Genomic DNA, 17,916 nt, shown 5'->3' on the forward strand with positions numbered 1-17,916 from the left:
CAATAAAATGTTTTTTATGAGTCTGATTTAACAATCAAATCTTAAATGTTGTTTTTATTAGTTGTAATTGTCTTTTCTGTGTCGAACAACAATAAACACAAAGAGATATTGTATACACTTAATAGAAGCCATAAACTGATTCCTCTAATTCATCATGAACTACAGCAGTCCTAAATTATTAATGTAAAAACATTGGTCTTTAAATAGTAATAGGAGCAATCAAATAAATACTGTAAAAGGACTGTACTGTTTGGAGTATAATGACATGAACATAACAATGGTAGTGTTTCAGTTATTGTAATTAGCAAAACTCTAGTTGTTGTTACAAGATGCCATTAGTGCACAACTAATTAAAATTACTGTTAAATCACAGAGAAGTTAAAAACATTACAAAAAGGAATGATATAATAAAGGTAAAAAAAACATGCTGCATATTAAGCACAAGACTAAATATTTACTTTAATGTCATTTAGGAGTGCCACAGGATGCAATGCAGAGCAAGATCAGGGTTACACAAGCTCACTGAAAGCTTGTGTAATGACATGAACATAACATGTCATTACAGAAGACATAAAAAAAAAACAACTACACGTTAGCCAGAGCTACGCATAACTAAATACAGAAACAGAAACACATTTAAAACATACAAATAAAAGTATTCATTTATTGCACAAGGGAAATGTTGATTTCATTGAAAGTTTGAATATATGTGGAACATAATAGCAGCTGCATAAAAAAGGAAATAATGTCATCTCCGGTCATTTTCAACAAATATTTTATCCTTTAATAATCTGTTAAAATATAATTATTTGTTTAAAGTCTTTTATTATTATTAATTTGTTATTATTTATTTAATGACATTTAAGCACCGGCACAATATTTTCCTCTGTGGGATTAAAAGTTCTTCTTATGTAATCTTATCTTAGTTAAATAACCTTCAGTTGTGCTATGAGTTTCCCATAAAGTCATTGTAAACTCGTCAAAACTTAAAGTGTCTCTTTCCCTGTTAAAACGTGTATCCCCTCAGCATAATGCTGCCACCACCATATTTCATCATGCGATAGGTCGGTTTGGGATGATATCCAATATTGCATGTAAGCCAAAAGTCCAATTTTTGTCTTATTGTCTGACCACACAAAATCTGTGTGTTTTTCTACCATGGCCTACTATTTGTAGAAAAGTGTCGAAATTCTTTATCCCTGTTTCTTCCACTTCATTGTTATTTACTAGCTTTTGTTGGTCTATAACATAAAAATTAAATGAAATCCAATGATGTTTATAATTATGAAAGACACTGAATTTATTCATTACAAGAGCAGGGTAGTGACAAGTCACATTTACTTGAGTACTACTTTGGGGAAGAAAAAAATTTAAGAGTACTTTTACTTCACCTTACTTTTTACTTGTGCTTGGGTAATATTACAAAGTAATTACTTCAGAAAAATATCGGGACAAACCCAGTACAAGTAACTTCACTGGCTGAGGAGCAAATACATTTTAACCAAACACAGACAGACACTACAAGAGTTAACTATGAAGTGAGACTGTTTTGTTTTTATTTTTACTTTTACTACAGTAAAACCTGTGGATGTAGTTGTACTACATCCATAGATGTAGTACTGGCTACTCATGTTTTTTTTTTGTTTTTTTTTTAACTCATACCAATTTTAATTATTTCAAATTCGTCTAGGATTTAAAACAACACTGTTGTTGTGGCTGACTGGTTAAACAAACAAACAAATAATTAGATTAGATTTCAGACTGTAATAAACCTTTAATTAACCCTTGAATGTAAACTTGAATGCGCACTAAAATGTGGGTCTTTACGAAGGAACCCTCGCACATGCCAAAAAACAAACAGTAAAGTTATTCTATAAATAAATACAAATAATACGATAAATTTATGTGATACAAAAAATATGTCGACTTACAGACTGAGGATATATGTTGTTTCAATTTCAGACAACGACCAACACAGTTGGTATTAATTTTCATCAGGCGTTCTGCGTGGACTCCTATTGAGTGCAGTCTAGGTTTATGGAATTAACCAAATGGTCCAGAGATGGTCTGGACCTCCGCTGGAAAAAGAACCGGTCGACCTGCTTCATCGAACATATTAGGCCGTAGTATTTTCCAGTGTCCATGTACTGTTCTGATGAAGAATGATAACATTTCTGTCTTAAAGCAAGGCTAGAAAACTAACTTATCTCTTTGCCATAAGCCGTTGGGAACGCGCTGTGCTCGCTGTGTCGTATCAGCCCCCCAGGTGTTCCTGTATAATAGTCATTTTGAAAAATATCTCTCTTTATTCAGACCTGTCCCGATGTCTGCTTTTTTATAATCAACTGGGCAAACTGTGAACTCGGCAAGCAGGCTGCTGTTTTGTTAGCTTCAGAGCTAACAGTGACCGAGTCAGTATTCGGGGGCTAAAAATATCGCTCACTGCGCCACCGAAGCTGCTCGGCTTCGGTCCACGTTTGACTCCCGTCGTCGGCTTTCTTTTTCTGGTGACCTTGCTCGGAGTTTGACGCTCTACATGGTCACCACAGCGGGTTCAGGACAAGAGGAAGAGCGAGTCGGACCCCGAGGCTGTGAGCCGAGCTGGCCTGATCTGACTTGCTGGGCTTCAGGTCTCCCGGCGGACCACACTCGGCTACGGCTGATCGGTGGCCGGGTGACATTTTGCTGTGATGGGCTTATATTGTCATTAGTGGTGATATAACGAGCCCCGGTTTTGCCCAGGGAGACCGAAACTTTACGAAGGGTTCAGAGTAAGCGACTTATTTCTAACTTTCGTAGACTTCCAGGAGCTGCGCACCATGACGGAGGACAACAATGCAGAAAAGTTCATTAAGGTAAGGAAGTGCTGATTAGCGACAGCTGGTGTTTTATCAGCTACTAATCTATGCATATTTTCATTATAAACATTTGGTTTTAAAATGACCTAACAATGCTGCATTGATAGAGCATTTGATAGCAGATACATCTCAGTGTTGCTTTTAAAAATAATAATAATAATAAAAAGGTTTAGTACATGATCAACATTAGTTGGACCACTAATATCTGATCCAGCAGTAAAGGTCAAAAATGCTTTTAGGAAAAATAGATAATTTTCTGGCTCACCTTTGTTTTTGTGGTGGTCATTTATCTATTCTCAGGACTGCATAAGCCCCATCACAGTCTTGTGACTTGTTTCTTACCTACAGAGTAGATAAGATCAGTACATCAAATACGAAATAAGATTTTATGTACTGATTTGGCCAGGCACTGAATAACTGTTTATCCTTTTACAGTTTTGTTATTGCTTTTTTAACATATGAAATCTAAGGTTAATTAAAAGTAAAAAACGTAAAAGTAAAATGACTAATAAAACCAGACAAAATAACCAGGGTAGATATAGAAGACTGTTTTCAAATGGTGAGTTGTTGCTTAGTCATGAATTAATGAAATCTTTTGGAAAGCTGAGTTTCATTTCATTTATCATACCAAGCCAGACCTGTATGATCAAGGAATCTTAAATAGAACTTTCTGACAACAAAACATAGGCAAAAATATCTTAAAACAAATCATGCCCTGATTGATAGAAATTCAAAATCAGATGTAAAGCAAAGTCAGTGACATGTATCAATCTGGAAAAACTAAAGTAAACCACAACAAGTGAGCCAATATCCACAAATTGAGAAAATCTAAAGCAGTGGCCTACTACCAAAGTTAGGAAATTCAGACACAAATGTGACAGGCTAATGGAAACACACAGATGTACATAAATCAAGCTATTTAAAAAATTTTTAAGGCCACCAACTTTTCCAAATCCAACATATTCCCTAACAGGAACAGGCTGACTGATAAAATGGAGCATTGCTCTTGTGATACGTTCAGCCTTCTTGTTATCTGCTTTAAATCTTTCTTTCTCACACTCTTTTGCAGCATACATAAACTAAACATATGGTAGAAAATACAGTTTATATAGATAGATAGATAGCATTTATTGTCATTGAACAGAATTCAACGAAATTTCCATTGCAGCTCCCGTGCAAAAGGTCAAATATATACAATAATAAAATAAGCAAACACACAATAATAATAATAACAATATATACAACTAAATTAACTAAAGGCACTCAACCACACCAAAGAAGTAGCAGCAGGTCCAATTATGGCAAATTGGACCTGCTGCTACTTCTTTGGTGTGTATTCAGATATTTTAAATATTGCTTTCACTTAATTTTTAAAACCTCGCAGGTGCAGAAAATAGATAACTTGGTTTGGTAACGGCATCCACACAGAAGAGGGTCTAACCTGGTAGCTTTGCTCTGTCTGATCAGTGCAAAGAAAAAGTTTGCATTTTTGAGCCTCAAAACAGCCGAGGAAGCTGAAAATCAGCCCGTTTCCATAAAAAACTGGCTTCAAGGTGCATTCATATTGTGACGGCAGCAAAATATGAGTTCCAGTTTCTAAGATTAATATATTCACAGGAAGATGAAACAACTAATCATTTAATGGGATTGTTTTTAAAAAAAATATTTGCACAGAATTTAAGTCCAAACTCGGATTATCCTCTCAATTTCAGTCATTCCTTCAGAGCACCACCCTAATCCTCTGTGTTGGCAGCAGAGATAATCTTTCTGATGCATTTGTTTTTGGCAGCCAAGTTGTCATTGTCTAGAAATAATTTGTGTTTAGGATAACACTAGACGAATGATAAAGTATATTTAACTATGACACAACGTAGGGCTGCGGAGGAGAAATGAACAGAGGTCTTATTAGGACTGTCAGTCATTTATACCACATGAAATCTGTCAACTGAATTTTAAAAATCTATTATGAAACGACTAAGAAATTAAAATTCACAGCTGAGCAGATCAGGTTTTTACAAGCTGGTACAGATTTCCAATTTAGTTTCAAATCATGGCCTGCTGGTCTTGATTTCTGCTCAGATTCATTCATTTATTTTTAAGGTCTGAACACATACAAGCTAATATGTGTAAACTTGATTTTTTTTCCCATCAACCATAACAGCTAACAACCATTGAGCATAAAAAAGAAAATGTGATAGAGATAGTGCTTTTGCATCCAACAACAAACAGGATTTGTATTTCACCTTTATCTGAGTTGATCAAACTCAGTAGAGTTCATCAAATAATGTTTTTGATTGTTCGTGTTGAGAAACACAAAAAATAGTAAACAGTTTGGAAATCATCAATAAACATTTATTCATTGCTTCAGTCAGTCTCACAAGGTTTGTAATTGCAAAACTGTTGCTGAATAATGGATTACGATTGACATCCTGGTTTGCTTTTCAAACAGGAGGTGTCCATCTTGGATGAATACATCATAAACTGGACACAGAAGCTGGGAGCAGGAATCAGCGGACCTGTCAGGCGAGCATTTCTCCTCCATTTGATTCATCTAATGAGGAGTCTATGAAGATAACTGGGGATTAAATTACCTATATGGAGTCAGATTAATTAATCTTTGTTGCTTCTGATCATAGGTTTTAACCAGCTGCATTTAATAACTGAATAATCAAAACTCTCATGCTGTGGTGAGAGTTAAGAGTTACATGTTGCTTTACGCGGCAGGCTCTGCAGTTACTGTGGAAAAAACTGTTGTGATTTCTGGACAGATAATCTCTGCTGCCAAAAAATACTTCCCACGCATTAAAGATGTTTGCATTTTATTTTTCCTTGCGCAGGAAAAATGAAAATTATTAAACAAAAAGGGCAAGGAAGACTCGAGGGATTTATGAAACGGGTTTGTTTGTGTCCCGTATGTCGTCGTCCCTCTCGCTGTCTGTGTTGTCTTGGACCTGCTGTGTTTGGTGCAACAGTGTCACATTCTAAAGGTTACTGGGCTTGAATCCAAAGCTAAACTTTTACCTGCTTCAATACGTAACCGTGTAGTCGAAACTTTTACTGCGCAAATAAACATATTTGTACGTATCAACCCACACGCTCTGAGCTACACTTATCGTCTTCTGTGATTACTACCCTGTGTTTTTAGAAGCGTTTAGAGAATGAAGACTGAAACAGTCATTGTCTTTATGTGTGCTGTTTGAAACCTTTTCTTTTGCTTCCATGTAGACGTGAAGGATACGAGTCATAAGTCTTGCTCTGACTCCTGTTCATTCTGCTCTATGAAGCTATCGCAGATTCAGATCAAAAGACGACAAGCTGTTATTTAACAAGCGTGTCATTTTAGCATAAAGTGATGAGAAAACTGAGAAATCGCCTCATCATGTCTGACTGAAAACCCACTATGATTCATGGTTTCTTTTTTTGGGCTGCTCTCAGTCATCCGGTCTTGTGTTTTCTGACTCGGTTCTTTGTTCCGATATTCATTGTTGACTCTTCCTTTGCTTTAATCCTCCGCCACCCTGAATCTCAACAGCCCTCCGATGTGTAACTCTGTGACTCATTAGGTGGGCCACTTCTGCATTCAGAGGAACGGCCTTCGGCCAAAGCAAAGCAGGATATCTCCTGGGATAATTTCTTACCCCAGGAGGGCAGTCTGGGTTCAAGGGTCAAAGGTTGCTGTTTAAACTGAATTTATTTACAAGGCACTGCCCACTTTTTGTACCTCTGCAAACACAAACTTTGATGTATTTTAGTTCGATGTTATGCGACCAGCCAACACAAAGTTTTGTGTAATCATTTGGATGAGATTCAGTTCTTTCTCTGGTCTACTTGTGTTAGATGAAGTCTAAATTTGTACCAAATGTTTTGAGTCTTTATAAAAGAAATATACTGCAAAGAAAGCATTTAAGCACATGGAAACAGTAACAACTTAAATTTTTCCCCTTTAATCAAAGTAAGTTGTAGTTAAAATGGTTGAGCAGATCCAGTCTTACTAGAACCGGATCAGGTCTCTGTTTTCTTTTAACAGAAGATGTGTGAAAAACAGCCACAGATAAATCTGTCTTCCATATAAATCTATAAACCTTACACTAAAAAAATACTTCTAACATCAACATGCGAAAAGTTCAACCTTCTCTGCTGAGTTATCATCAATACAATCTACGGCTGGCTATTTTTTTTACTAATAGATTAATAATTGGGTAGAAAAAGGTGCTTAATAGAACATTTTTTAAAAGAATTTGAACCAGGTGAAGCTAAAAAAAACTACACCTCTTGAGAATCTCTTGGTATAACATATTTAGAGACAAAGATTGTTTTTGAATGGGGAAAAAATGTGAAGATGCACCAATGAGGCTTTTCATTGCTCACACTAATCTCCAGTTTTCTTTTAGTCTCATCTGCCTGTTACAGTTTTGACTGAATCTGATTCTGAATCTATTCACTTATTATTTTTTATTTACAAAAACTACGAAACATAAAGGAGGAAAAATGTTTTCACGACTGGAAAAAGCAGTTTTGAGTCCAAAAGGAATTACAAGATTATCCCCCAGTTATGCATCCACCCTAAACGTGATTTCCCACAGTTTGGAGGGCAGAGTTCAGTTTCACTACAAACACTCAGGTCTGATTATTCCCTGCTTGTAGAATCAAGAAATGGGATCTGCCTGGCAGCATGAAGTAGGCTTAAAGATCTCAAAAAGCAACTTAACCGAATTTCAGCAACAAAACAAAACAGTCAAACATGGTGGTAGGAGTGTTGATGGTTTCTGGCTGCTCTTCTTCTTCAGGATCTGGATCATTTCTGTAATTGAGGTGAACATGAATTCTGGTTTTACCAGAAAATCCCAAGTGAGATTGTCTGACTATCAGTTTATTCCTTAAGCTCAAGGGAACTTTGTTTATGCAGCAGGATAATGATCCAAAGCACTTCAGCAAATCCACCTCTGCAATCTTTCTCTGTATTCTGTCAGTGAAACTAGAATTTTTTAAGATTTTGTGTTTTTGCCGTGTGGGTTATGTTGCTTAACCTGTTTGTTGACTCTTCTGTTCTCCCTCCTGTCCAGGGTGTGTGTGAAGAAGTCGAGTCAGGAACGCCTGGCCCTGAAAATCCTCATCGATCGCCCCAAGGCCAGAAATGAGGTTGGAACTCTGTCATTGGTCTGATTAATCCCTGTTGTTTGTTTCCTCTGGCTGTATCAGTATGCTTTGTTCCGCCTGTTATCAGTCTTGATTAATTCCTGTTTTTCTTTTCCCTGCCACTCACTCATCTGAGCCTCGGTCTGTTGAGAAGACCGTCTTTGTCCCTAACATCGTCTTCCTGCAGCGAACAGTGTGTCTAACAGCCCTGTCATGTTATTTAGCTGCAAACTGTTTTGATCAAGCAGCTTGAAAGCAGAGATTTGCTTAATTCCCGCTGATGAATTATGAAAGCTGGCTGACAGGAAGATGAAGACTGTGACACACTTACAGCCATTTCTGCTCTTTTAACATCTTCTCAATGTAAGATTATTTCTCTTCTATGCAGGTGCGTCTTCACATGATGTGTGCCAACCACCCGAACATCGTGCAAATTCTGGAGGTGTACGCCAACACTGTCCAGTTTCCTCATGAGTCCAGTCCAAGGTAATAATGGCTTAACCCAGGGTTGTCCAAACTTTTTGCACTGTGGGCCAAAATCACCAAGCTGAAAGCACTCGAGGGACTTTTTTTTTTTTTTTAAATGCTAATTTTATTTTTAAAAATTATACAGATAATTATTTTCTTTTTGCCTGCTAAGTAACAAATTAACATTTATTTGAATTAAAAAGGTCAGGGAAGGATCTCAGAGTTTTAGTTTCCTAACTTGTTGGTGAAGAAATCAATTTTAGTTTATTCCCAGCAACAAAAATGAGAACTATCTTTCAAAACTCTTATCTGTGTTTATCTCAATTTAATTACAGAGTGTGACTAAGTCTGTTTTTGAGTAAAAAGTCACTGGAGATTTGTGGCTCCTATGATATTAATATAAGAAAAAAAACATGTCTTAATTAAAGAAACACTTGTTTTGTACCTAAAATTTCCTATTTAAGATGTAAATTTGTTGTTGAAAAGTTCATACAAAGATAACTGAGCTACATCAGCTCCATTTGCTGGACTTAAACCATTCCTAAATTGGGTCCAAAGACCACAAATGGCACACTTTGGACACCTCTTAACCTGTACACATTTTTTACATATCTATTTTATCCTGTCATAATCTTCCAAATAAATCCCTTTTTGTGAAAGAGCAAGACTCCTGATTGTTATGGAGATGATGGAGGGTGGTGAGCTCTTCCACAGAATCAGTCAGCACAAGCACTTTACTGAAAAGATGGCCAGTCAGGTCACCAAACAGGTGAGTGGAGTCCTGATATTCAACACCACGATTGCTCAACTCACTAAGTGGAGTGTATGCGTGTGTGTGTGTGTGTGTGTGTGTGTGTGTGTGTAATGTGTCGTCCCGCTGTAGATCAGCCAAGCATTGGCTCATTGTCACTCCCTGAATATTGCACATCGTGACCTGAAGCCAGAGAACCTGCTCTTCAAAGATAACTCTCTGGTAAGCTGCATTCACGTCAGGGCTGTTTGGAGATGTCCAAGGTTTCTATGCTGGATGGAAAAGTTTGGAATAATTCAGAAATTTAGTTTATGTAAAAAAACAAAAACAAGAAAAAGTTTAGATTGGGTGATGATTGGAAAGAAGAATGGATGGAAGAATGTGTCTGACAGATGGGAAATGTGTAAAAAAGTCATTTTGCTGTTTTTTTCTCATTTGCTCCTGTCGGCCACTGCCGTTTTCACATAATGTTAAATTTTCCATTGTGTAAAACTATTATCCATCCATATTTGAGTCAATCTGTTTATCTTTCCATCCATCCTTTCATCCATTCCTTTATCCCTCTCGACATGGAAAACGTTTAGTGAACTTTTTGTGGAGCACACAAGTTCAGAAACTCAAAGCTAGATAGATAGATAGATAGATAGCATTTATTGTCATTGAACAGAATTCAACGAAATTTCCATTGCAGCTCCCGTGCAAAAGGTCAAATATATACAGTATAAATAAGCAAACACACAATAATAATAATAACAATATATACAACTAAATTAACTAAAGGCACTCAACCACACCAAAGAAGTAGCAGCAGGTCCAATTATGGCAAAGTACAGATAATGTGACAGTGCAAAGTGCAGAACAATATGGCTGTGTGGGGGTGGGGGATATGTATGTGTGACTGCGAGGTTATGATATGTGTGGGAGGGGGGGACGGCAGGGAGTAATGGCTCTGACGGCTGTGGGGAAGAAACTGTTTCTCAGTCTATTTGTTGTAGTCCGTATATACTCTTCTCATCCATAATTGTCAAAGTTCAAGGAATTTATTTTTATTATTTCTCTCCACTTTCTGCAATCAATCTGTGATTGATTTATTGATTGATTTATTAATATTAAAGCATTTGAGACATATTGTATATTAACTTTTTCTTTCCTTTTTTGCCCTGCAGGACGCACCTGTGAAGTTGTGTGACTTTGGCTTTGCCAAAATCGATCAAGGAGACTTGACGACCCCTCAGTTTACTCCTTACTACGTAGCACCTCAGGTACAAAAAGGGAAAAAAATTATTTCCGTTTTTTTAGTTTAATTAATTGAAAGATGCATAACTGATTTTCTGTTCAGGTACTTGAGGCTCAAAGAAGACACCAGAAGGAAAAGTCTGGAATTATACCTACCTCACCAACTCCTTACACATATAACAAGGTGAGACTCACTTCAGCTGAGTATAGAGTAAAAGCATACAGTGTAAATCCAAATCAGTGTTTAGGTTTTGATGGGAAAATAAACTTAGAAATGTTTGCAATAAAAACTCAGTCATATTTGGATGCTGTTTTTGCTTGATCAGGTTTTTATTCAGGCAGGACTTCTGTCAGAGTGAACCTTCTTTACGTTCAGGATCAAAATCTGTCTTAAATTATTGTTCTATAAAACATGCTACTAGTTATAGATGGTATTAAAAAAAAACTAAATTAATACATAATATAAATACGGACTTGTGTGATCTAATCCTAAGAAATAAAAGGATTAAATTGATGATGGTCTTGGTGTGAGGTGCAGCATGGCTCCATTTTTCCTCTCATATTGAAGAGAAATCTCTGATTTTATTTTATGTACATTTATTGTTGCCAATGCACACGGGAAGAAAAGCTTATTGTCTGTCTCTGCAGAGCTGTGACTTGTGGTCGCTGGGTGTGATCATCTACATAATGCTGTGCGGCTATCCTCCGTTCTACTCAAAGCACCACAGCCGCACCATCCCTAAGGACATGAGGAAGAAGATTATGACGGGCAGCTTTGATTTCCCAGAAGACGAGTGGAGCCAGATCTCTGAAATGGCCAAGGACATTGTACGCAAGTAAGACTTTTTTTTGAATAATATTAAAAAAACCCAACCTCCTCTTCCTCATGCTGACCTTTTCAGCATGTTTATACTTGCCCATCCCATTTGTCTGCTTTTTCACTCATTTTTGCCTCTTCTCTCCGGTTTGGGTGTGTAGGCTACTGAAGGTGAAGCCAGAGGAGAGGCTGACTATTGAGGGAGTCCTGGCTCACCCCTGGCTGAACTGCACCGAGGCGCTGGACAACGTCTTGCCGTCTGCACAGATGATGATGGACAAGGTGAGTAAAGAAGCTGCGGTGGCCAGAACGTTTCGGGCGATGCAGCATTACTGTTGGTGGAGTGTTCATGCAGCCCAGTCTACAACCCCAAACTCCACATTATGTACAGTATTTGTGCAGGTTTGTGAAATTAACAAAAAATCATACATAAGCCTGTCACAATAAGGAATTAATCAATTAATCACATTATACATTAAAATGAGCTTGATGATTTCCATTCTGATGATTAATAATTTTTGAAGATCAATTTTGTTTGCAGAGGCTTTATGATGGGTTTTTTTAAGGTTTCAGTTGTGTGTTTTTATTTCTGTTCACGGTTTTTGGTTGTTGTATTTAATTTTAGGACACTAGACACTCTTCCAGTTAGAGTGTCTAGTGCTCTTGACAAAATTAAAGTTTATTAGTCTTGGAAAGGGCGACAAATGATCTCAAATCAACAATATTATCGCTTGTAACAGTAATTACTGGGACAATTTATCATCCTTTAAAATCTGTTATTGTGACAGGCCTAACAAAAGATAGATTTTTGTTTTACTACTTTATTTATAAGTCACTTTAAACCAACAGTAACTGTGGCAAAGTGCTGTACAGATAATAATCAATAAATATTCAAAATGTGGGAAGGACTAAAGACAAAATGGCATATAATGGTTTTATACAGTTAAAACTTTAAAGTGTGGCATGCATTTATTTTCAGTCATGCTCTGGTTTTTGAGACAGCTCAAACTCAAGTCAGATTGAATGGAGAGTGTCTGAAGATCAGTTTTTTCAGGTTTTGCCTTAGATAATAAATTGGAGTGGAATATTGTAACACACGGTTACGCTTCAATCTAAACCTGGGATCTCCATCTTCAGCCCTCCAGTGTTTCTGTACTGCAGATGTTGAATTCTCCTCTGAAGACACTGTAGTTTATCAGCTCTACTCAGAAAGTGTCGCGTTTTTAAAATCTAGATGCTAAAATGTGATTTTATGATGGTAAACTGATTAAAGTAACACAGTTTTTTTCAGTGTCTTCTAAGTGACGATGATGCTGTTGCTGTCAGAGGAGTTGGTGAGCAGAAGGTTTGAAAAGTACAGCACTCTCTTTCATCGACCTTCGTCTCTAAACTCACCTTCAGCAGAGCGAAACATGGCTGGGGAAGCGGGCAGTCACGGCTTTCTGTCGGCACAAGGGAGAGCGCGTCGACTAAAACCTGACGGCTCTAATCGTGGCTCTGATCTCTGTCTGTGCAGGCCGTGGTCGCAGGAATCCAGCAGGCCCACGCCGAGCAGCTCGCCAACATGAGGATTCAGGATCTGAACGTCAGTCTGAAGCCTCTGAACTCTGTCAACAACCCAATCCTCAGGAAGCGGAAACTGCTGGGGTACGGCCGTGACAGTTAAAACGATTCCCCCTGTAATCATATCGTTAGAATATTACTAACCGCACTGACGGAGAGACTTGCTCACTTACTGCATTAAGTTTAATGGTTGCACAAAGTTTGCTTTTTGGTCGTCCCATTTAATCTGAATGTACACTTAAGGCAAAAAAAAGATTAATAAAAGAAATTGACTCTGTTGTACCCAAGACTTTAAAATGTTCTGCCAAGTTAAATCAAATCTTCCTCTGTGAAAAAGAATACGTCACCAGCTCCCTTTGATTCTAACATGCATAACTCAACGTTCCATCAAAATGTTGTGTAAATAGTTATAATTTTTGCCTTAGTAAGAACTGAAGTGTAATATGTAATGTAATCTATTTAGCTATTCTACTGACTTAATATATTTGCAATTCATTTTAGACTTTTATTTTGTAATCTACAGTCAATATATAAACAAAGAATACACTATAAGTAGAAAAATTATCAGTTCATAAATGTTCAATTGTACTTGAAGTCTGACTGCAAATATAACCAAGTTGTCACTTGTGTAGTAAATATCTAGACTATTTCAAATTAAACATTAAAGTAAGCTTCCCGTTTTCAATCTTGGCTACAAATTTGAAATACTTTGTTAGTATTTCTGTGGATTCAAACTTCCCCCCCCCCCCGAAGAAAACAAGTTGTTATTGTTAAAGGCGGTCTTACAGCCTGCTCAAACATGGGGTTCACTTTTATATTTTATTTTACACAACTAGATGGAGAATGTTGTAAACTTTCTCTTTGTACCTTTATGTTCTTAATCTTTCAGGCCCAAACCTACAGACAGTTTCTTCATCCATGACCCAGAGAACGGAGGGGAAGACTCAAACGTAGCGCTGGAAAAACTGAGAGATGTCATAGCACAGTGCATACTCCCACAGGCTGGTGAGTTTCTGCACATTAAAAAAACCCAAACTCTCAGATTTCCTTATGATCTCTGCATTTTGGTGTCGGACTTTGCAAGGATGCTGATGGTAACGCTTCCTGAGACAAATAAAATGAGTAAAAATGACATGTTTATATGTGATTCTATCTAAAACGTTCCAGGAGAAAACGAGGATGAGAAGCTGAATGAGGTGATGCACGACGCCTGGAGGTTCAACAGAGACTGTAAGCTGCTGAGAGACGGCCTGCAGGGTCTCAGCTGGGATGGTCTGTATTCATCTTTATTCCCACATTTTCTTTCTCCTCTTTAATCTGTTGATGAAAAACTGAATATAATTATCTCATGTCTAATAATTAAGTTTTTTTTTTATATAGATTTATCTTATTTGCACAGATTTTTAAAGTCATACAGTCTACTTATTTCTACTCTTGAGTGAACAGCCAATCAGCATCAAGCAAAATGAATGCCGATCCTTGATTGGCTGCTTTGCAAACGTCAGCCAATAGCGTATCAAGTAGCATTAAGTGTGGAAAAAACAGAGACTGGGAAAAATGTTTATGTATTCTGCCTTTGACTAATCGATTGTCTAAAAGTTATATCCATCCCCAGTCTGACAACCAGCTGATTCTTTCCTCTTACTGTCTTTCCATTCCTCCATCCATTCCTCCATCCATCAGTCAGAAGTTGCTGCAGATCTCATATTTAAAGCCTGACTGCTGTAGAAAAATCCCCCATAAAGTCAAAGATAAAGATATGACTCTCATCCTTTTATTCTAACTTTGTTGCTAAATTTTGCAACTCTTCAGACCCATCTGGCAACGTTTTTTTTTTTTTGTTTTTTTTTTTAAACTAACTCGTGATAAAGTCTAATTCAAGTCAAACCCCATCAGATGTTCCTTATTACTAAAGTGCAATGAACCCCAAAGGAAATCGCTGAAATAAAAGGACCAGAGCTGCCTGTGGTGCTTCAAATGACTCAATTAAAACCATTAAATGTTTCTCTATTTTAGCTATAATTGATGTGGTTATCGAGGCTTTTAACTCCAATGTTTTTATTGCAGGGCGATCTTTTTCCGATAAAGTTGACCGCTTGAAGTTGGCTGAAATAGTGAAACAGGCCATTGAAGAAAAGACAAATCTTCAAGATTCTCCTTAGCCAATGGTGACTTTCTATCTTTTTACATTTTATTTCATTGTTTATCGAGACTCTTTTTAATCCATATCTGTAAAGACTGTTTTATGTCAAATGATGTGCAGTTTTTGTTTTGTTTTTATTGCCTCCATAATTTCATTTGTAAAACCTATTGTTGACCTATACTGGAAGAGCTGCTGTACAGCTGTACATATATTTCAAAGGATTTGTTGGTACTATCATTTTTTTTTTTAAAAAAACAAATGGACAATTGCAAAGAATGTGGAAAAAAATATATTTTCATTTTTACTAAAAAAAGATAAAAGAAATCTGTGAAAGAAATTATTTTTTGGGAGGGAATTTTTATTAGCTGCTCGTCGAAGATGTTTTGTTTTATCCCAATTATTTCTTTCTCTTCTTTAATTATACTCATTGTAAGAGTTTTATTTATTTAAACTGAAAATTCCAAGATTTTATATCTTTCTTGTAGCTCGATAGTGGCTCTAAGGTTTAGAGAAGCTGTTTATGATGTGACCTTTGTTCTTCCACTCTGCCTGCAGGTATATAAACATAACAGCCATTGTTTAATTTGTTGTTTTTTTTTATCAAACCTTTTTGACATTTTTAATATGTAGGACAAGCGGAAATGAGGAATTGAAGCAAAAGAAAGTGTCAGTGCAGAAACATGCACCTTCAACCCATTTAAAACATCAGCCGACTAAAATGAGAGTTGGAAAAAAAACGTCCTTAGTTTGTAATTAGTCGAAAAAAGTTTTTTGTTTGTTTGTTGATGAAATCAAAGCCACATGAGACCAAAGGTTTGCCTTTCGTTGTAAATCAGTAACTCTGCTAACAGAAATGCTCATGTGTTGCATCACACAAAAGTGAGAAACTCGGACATGTTGAGCTCCGCCTTCATGGGAGAAGAAAGAGAGTTTTACAACTGACCATTCAGAGCCTTTTTTTTTTTAATTCAAACCTTAAAGTTGCCTCAGCCGTTTGGAAAACACTACTGAATACTCGACGCTTCTGAAGAGAAATTATTTCACCTGCAGTGGATCTGAAAGTTATTCACTTCCTGTTAAAACGCCAGCTTCTGTGATGTAGAAAATGAGACCAAGACGACCTTTAACCTTATGTTTAACATGTAACATGTTAGCTGCTTAAAGACAAACGAGTAATAACAAAGCTATGATAATGTATACTTTTCATTTGTTAATAATTTAGTAAAAGTTATCAAAACATTTTTGTCAAGACACCGAGCTACAGGAAAGTCGGCAGATTCTGGACTCCTGCTCAAACAAGACAACTATTCGAGTTCCAGCTAAAGAAAAACAACCCCACATCATGATATTGCCACCGCCGTGTCGGAATGGTGGTGTTTTTGTGCCAGACTCGCCTCTTGAGAAATGTAAACAACTAAATGTTCGACTGTGGTGTCTAGTGTCAGCTGGAGGAAGGTTTGAACAAGTTTGACAATCGAAATTTTAGCAACACCTTCACGTTTTCTCTAGAAGAAAAACGTATCTGCGACTCTCCATCTTGGAGACTAAATAGATACGAGAAATTGTTGAATCAGAAAATCCTAAAACTCTTCTTTGACTGATACCTTTGCACAGATAACTAATTTTGATCATTGTGTTACATCTCCACAATCAGTGTCTTTGGAAAAGAATGGAAATGTCAGTAAACTTCCCCACTCAGCTCCTCCAGACTAGCGGCAGCAGCATTTAGCAAACACCTTGTGGGACTGCGAGTCGGCTAAGCTTATCATTCGAACTACGTCTCAGTTAAACATTCCTGTGAACCCCTGAAAACGGCATAACGGAGGAACGTTGTCAGAAAGAGTAGGAGCTTCTTAAAGAGACAGAGGCCCAATTTCAAGGCGTCAAATTGCAAAGTCGGTTATTTTTTTATATATACTACTGAAGGTAACATAGTTACTTGATTGTGCTATAAAATGGACCTATGTGCCTGGAAAATTAATAATACAGCCCTGTTAAGGTAGTGCACACTTATGCAACCCCAGTTATTGTAACTTTAAGGCTTTTAATATTTTTCCCATGTTTCTGTCCAGCAGATTTTTCAAGTTTAATTGTACAAGATTATTCTCACACTAAAGGTGGAATGTATATTGTTAAAATCTATCATGGTCTCATCTTTTCATGACAAAAAACTGTTTGTTTGTTTTTTAACAAAAGTGCATACACTTTCTGAAATCCATTGCTAGATTTCATGCTTGAGTCTGAAATGTCCTCAATCCATTTCTTTTAACTCATTGTTGATCTGTGAAACTGAACGATTCAAACTGCTTGGATGCAAATCGGCGTCTGCTGGAACTCATATCTGCGCGGTTCGTGTCTTGACTTTCTTTCCCTGCAAAAGCGGTTGTGACTTGAAGAAATTAATTTCTTGAAACACAGTAGGGAAGTCTGGGTTTTGGTTTCAGAACTTGACGTTTTAGACCATGTGCAATAAGGCAATCGTTTATTCTGTGTTCAGATCACATGGATGTTCACAATGAGATCTGTCAGTATTACTCTCACTCTGCGCTTCATTTCATTCATCTGTGTGTAACCTTTCTTTCCTGTTGGTTATTTTCACCTTTTAAGTTCTAATAAACATGTTATTGACTGGGCTGAATTAAATCCTTATACTTTTGTGCTGCAGTCATATCATATTAAAACACAGGATTCGTTTTAGTTTAAAAAGAAGCCACTTTTAGTTCAAGGATATTGAGCTATTTGATGGTCTTTTTAAAGTGGCACAAAGAAAGTCTTTCGTTGTATTTTGGTATTAAAGGATGAGGTTTTGCTTAAATTTTACTAAGATAATTTGGAAGTTATTTTAGACAGAATCCCTTAAAAGCTCAGACAAAAGCTTGTTTAAAAAATGCCTCCTAATTATATTGCAGATTATTTAAATGTATTCGGTGCCTTATTGAAAGAG

The 17,916-nt window shown here is 36.8% G+C and overlaps 1 protein-coding gene across 3 annotated transcripts; it reads left to right on the forward strand.

Annotated features, from left to right (window-relative positions):
* The first annotated feature begins 2,040 nt into the window (after positions 1-2,040).
* Positions 2,041-17,615, forward strand: mapkapk5 (mitogen-activated protein kinase-activated protein kinase 5). 3 transcript variants are annotated; one of them, XM_005794923.3, is made up of 14 exons: positions 2,041-2,855; positions 5,308-5,381; positions 7,922-7,997; positions 8,383-8,480; positions 9,123-9,231; positions 9,346-9,435; positions 10,380-10,475; positions 10,553-10,633; positions 11,098-11,285; positions 11,428-11,548; positions 12,783-12,913; positions 13,719-13,834; positions 13,997-14,101; positions 14,897-17,615. In XM_005794923.3, exons 1-14 carry the CDS (start codon positions 2,820-2,822, stop codon positions 14,989-14,991), a joined length of 1,416 nt encoding a protein of 471 aa, XP_005794980.1. In that variant the 5' UTR covers positions 2,041-2,819; the 3' UTR covers positions 14,992-17,615. The 3 variants fall into 3 exon arrangements, with proteins under 3 accessions (XP_005794980.1, XP_023199138.1, XP_023199139.1); XM_023343370.1 differs by lacking the exon at positions 5,308-5,381; XM_023343371.1 differs by lacking the exon at positions 2,041-2,855 and having other exon boundaries at positions 5,315-5,376.
* The last annotated feature ends 301 nt before the right edge of the window (positions 17,616-17,916 follow it).

Source organism: Xiphophorus maculatus, chromosome 12, assembly GCF_002775205.1.
Source record: "Xiphophorus maculatus strain JP 163 A chromosome 12, X_maculatus-5.0-male, whole genome shotgun sequence".
Taxonomy (NCBI): domain Eukaryota; kingdom Metazoa; phylum Chordata; class Actinopteri; order Cyprinodontiformes; family Poeciliidae; genus Xiphophorus; species Xiphophorus maculatus.

Excerpts from the sequence above, each read along its gene's own strand:
- mapkapk5 (XM_005794923.3), top strand. The coding sequence starts at position 2,820 with ATGACGGAGGACAACAATGCAGAAAAGTTCATTAAG. Across the intron at positions 7,998-8,382 it reads GCCCCAAGGCCAGAAATGAG|GTGCGTCTTCACATGATGTG; the intron begins GTTGGAACTCTG and ends TCTTCTATGCAG. Across the intron at positions 11,286-11,427 it reads GCCAAGGACATTGTACGCAA|GCTACTGAAGGTGAAGCCAG; the intron begins GTAAGACTTTTT and ends TTGGGTGTGTAG.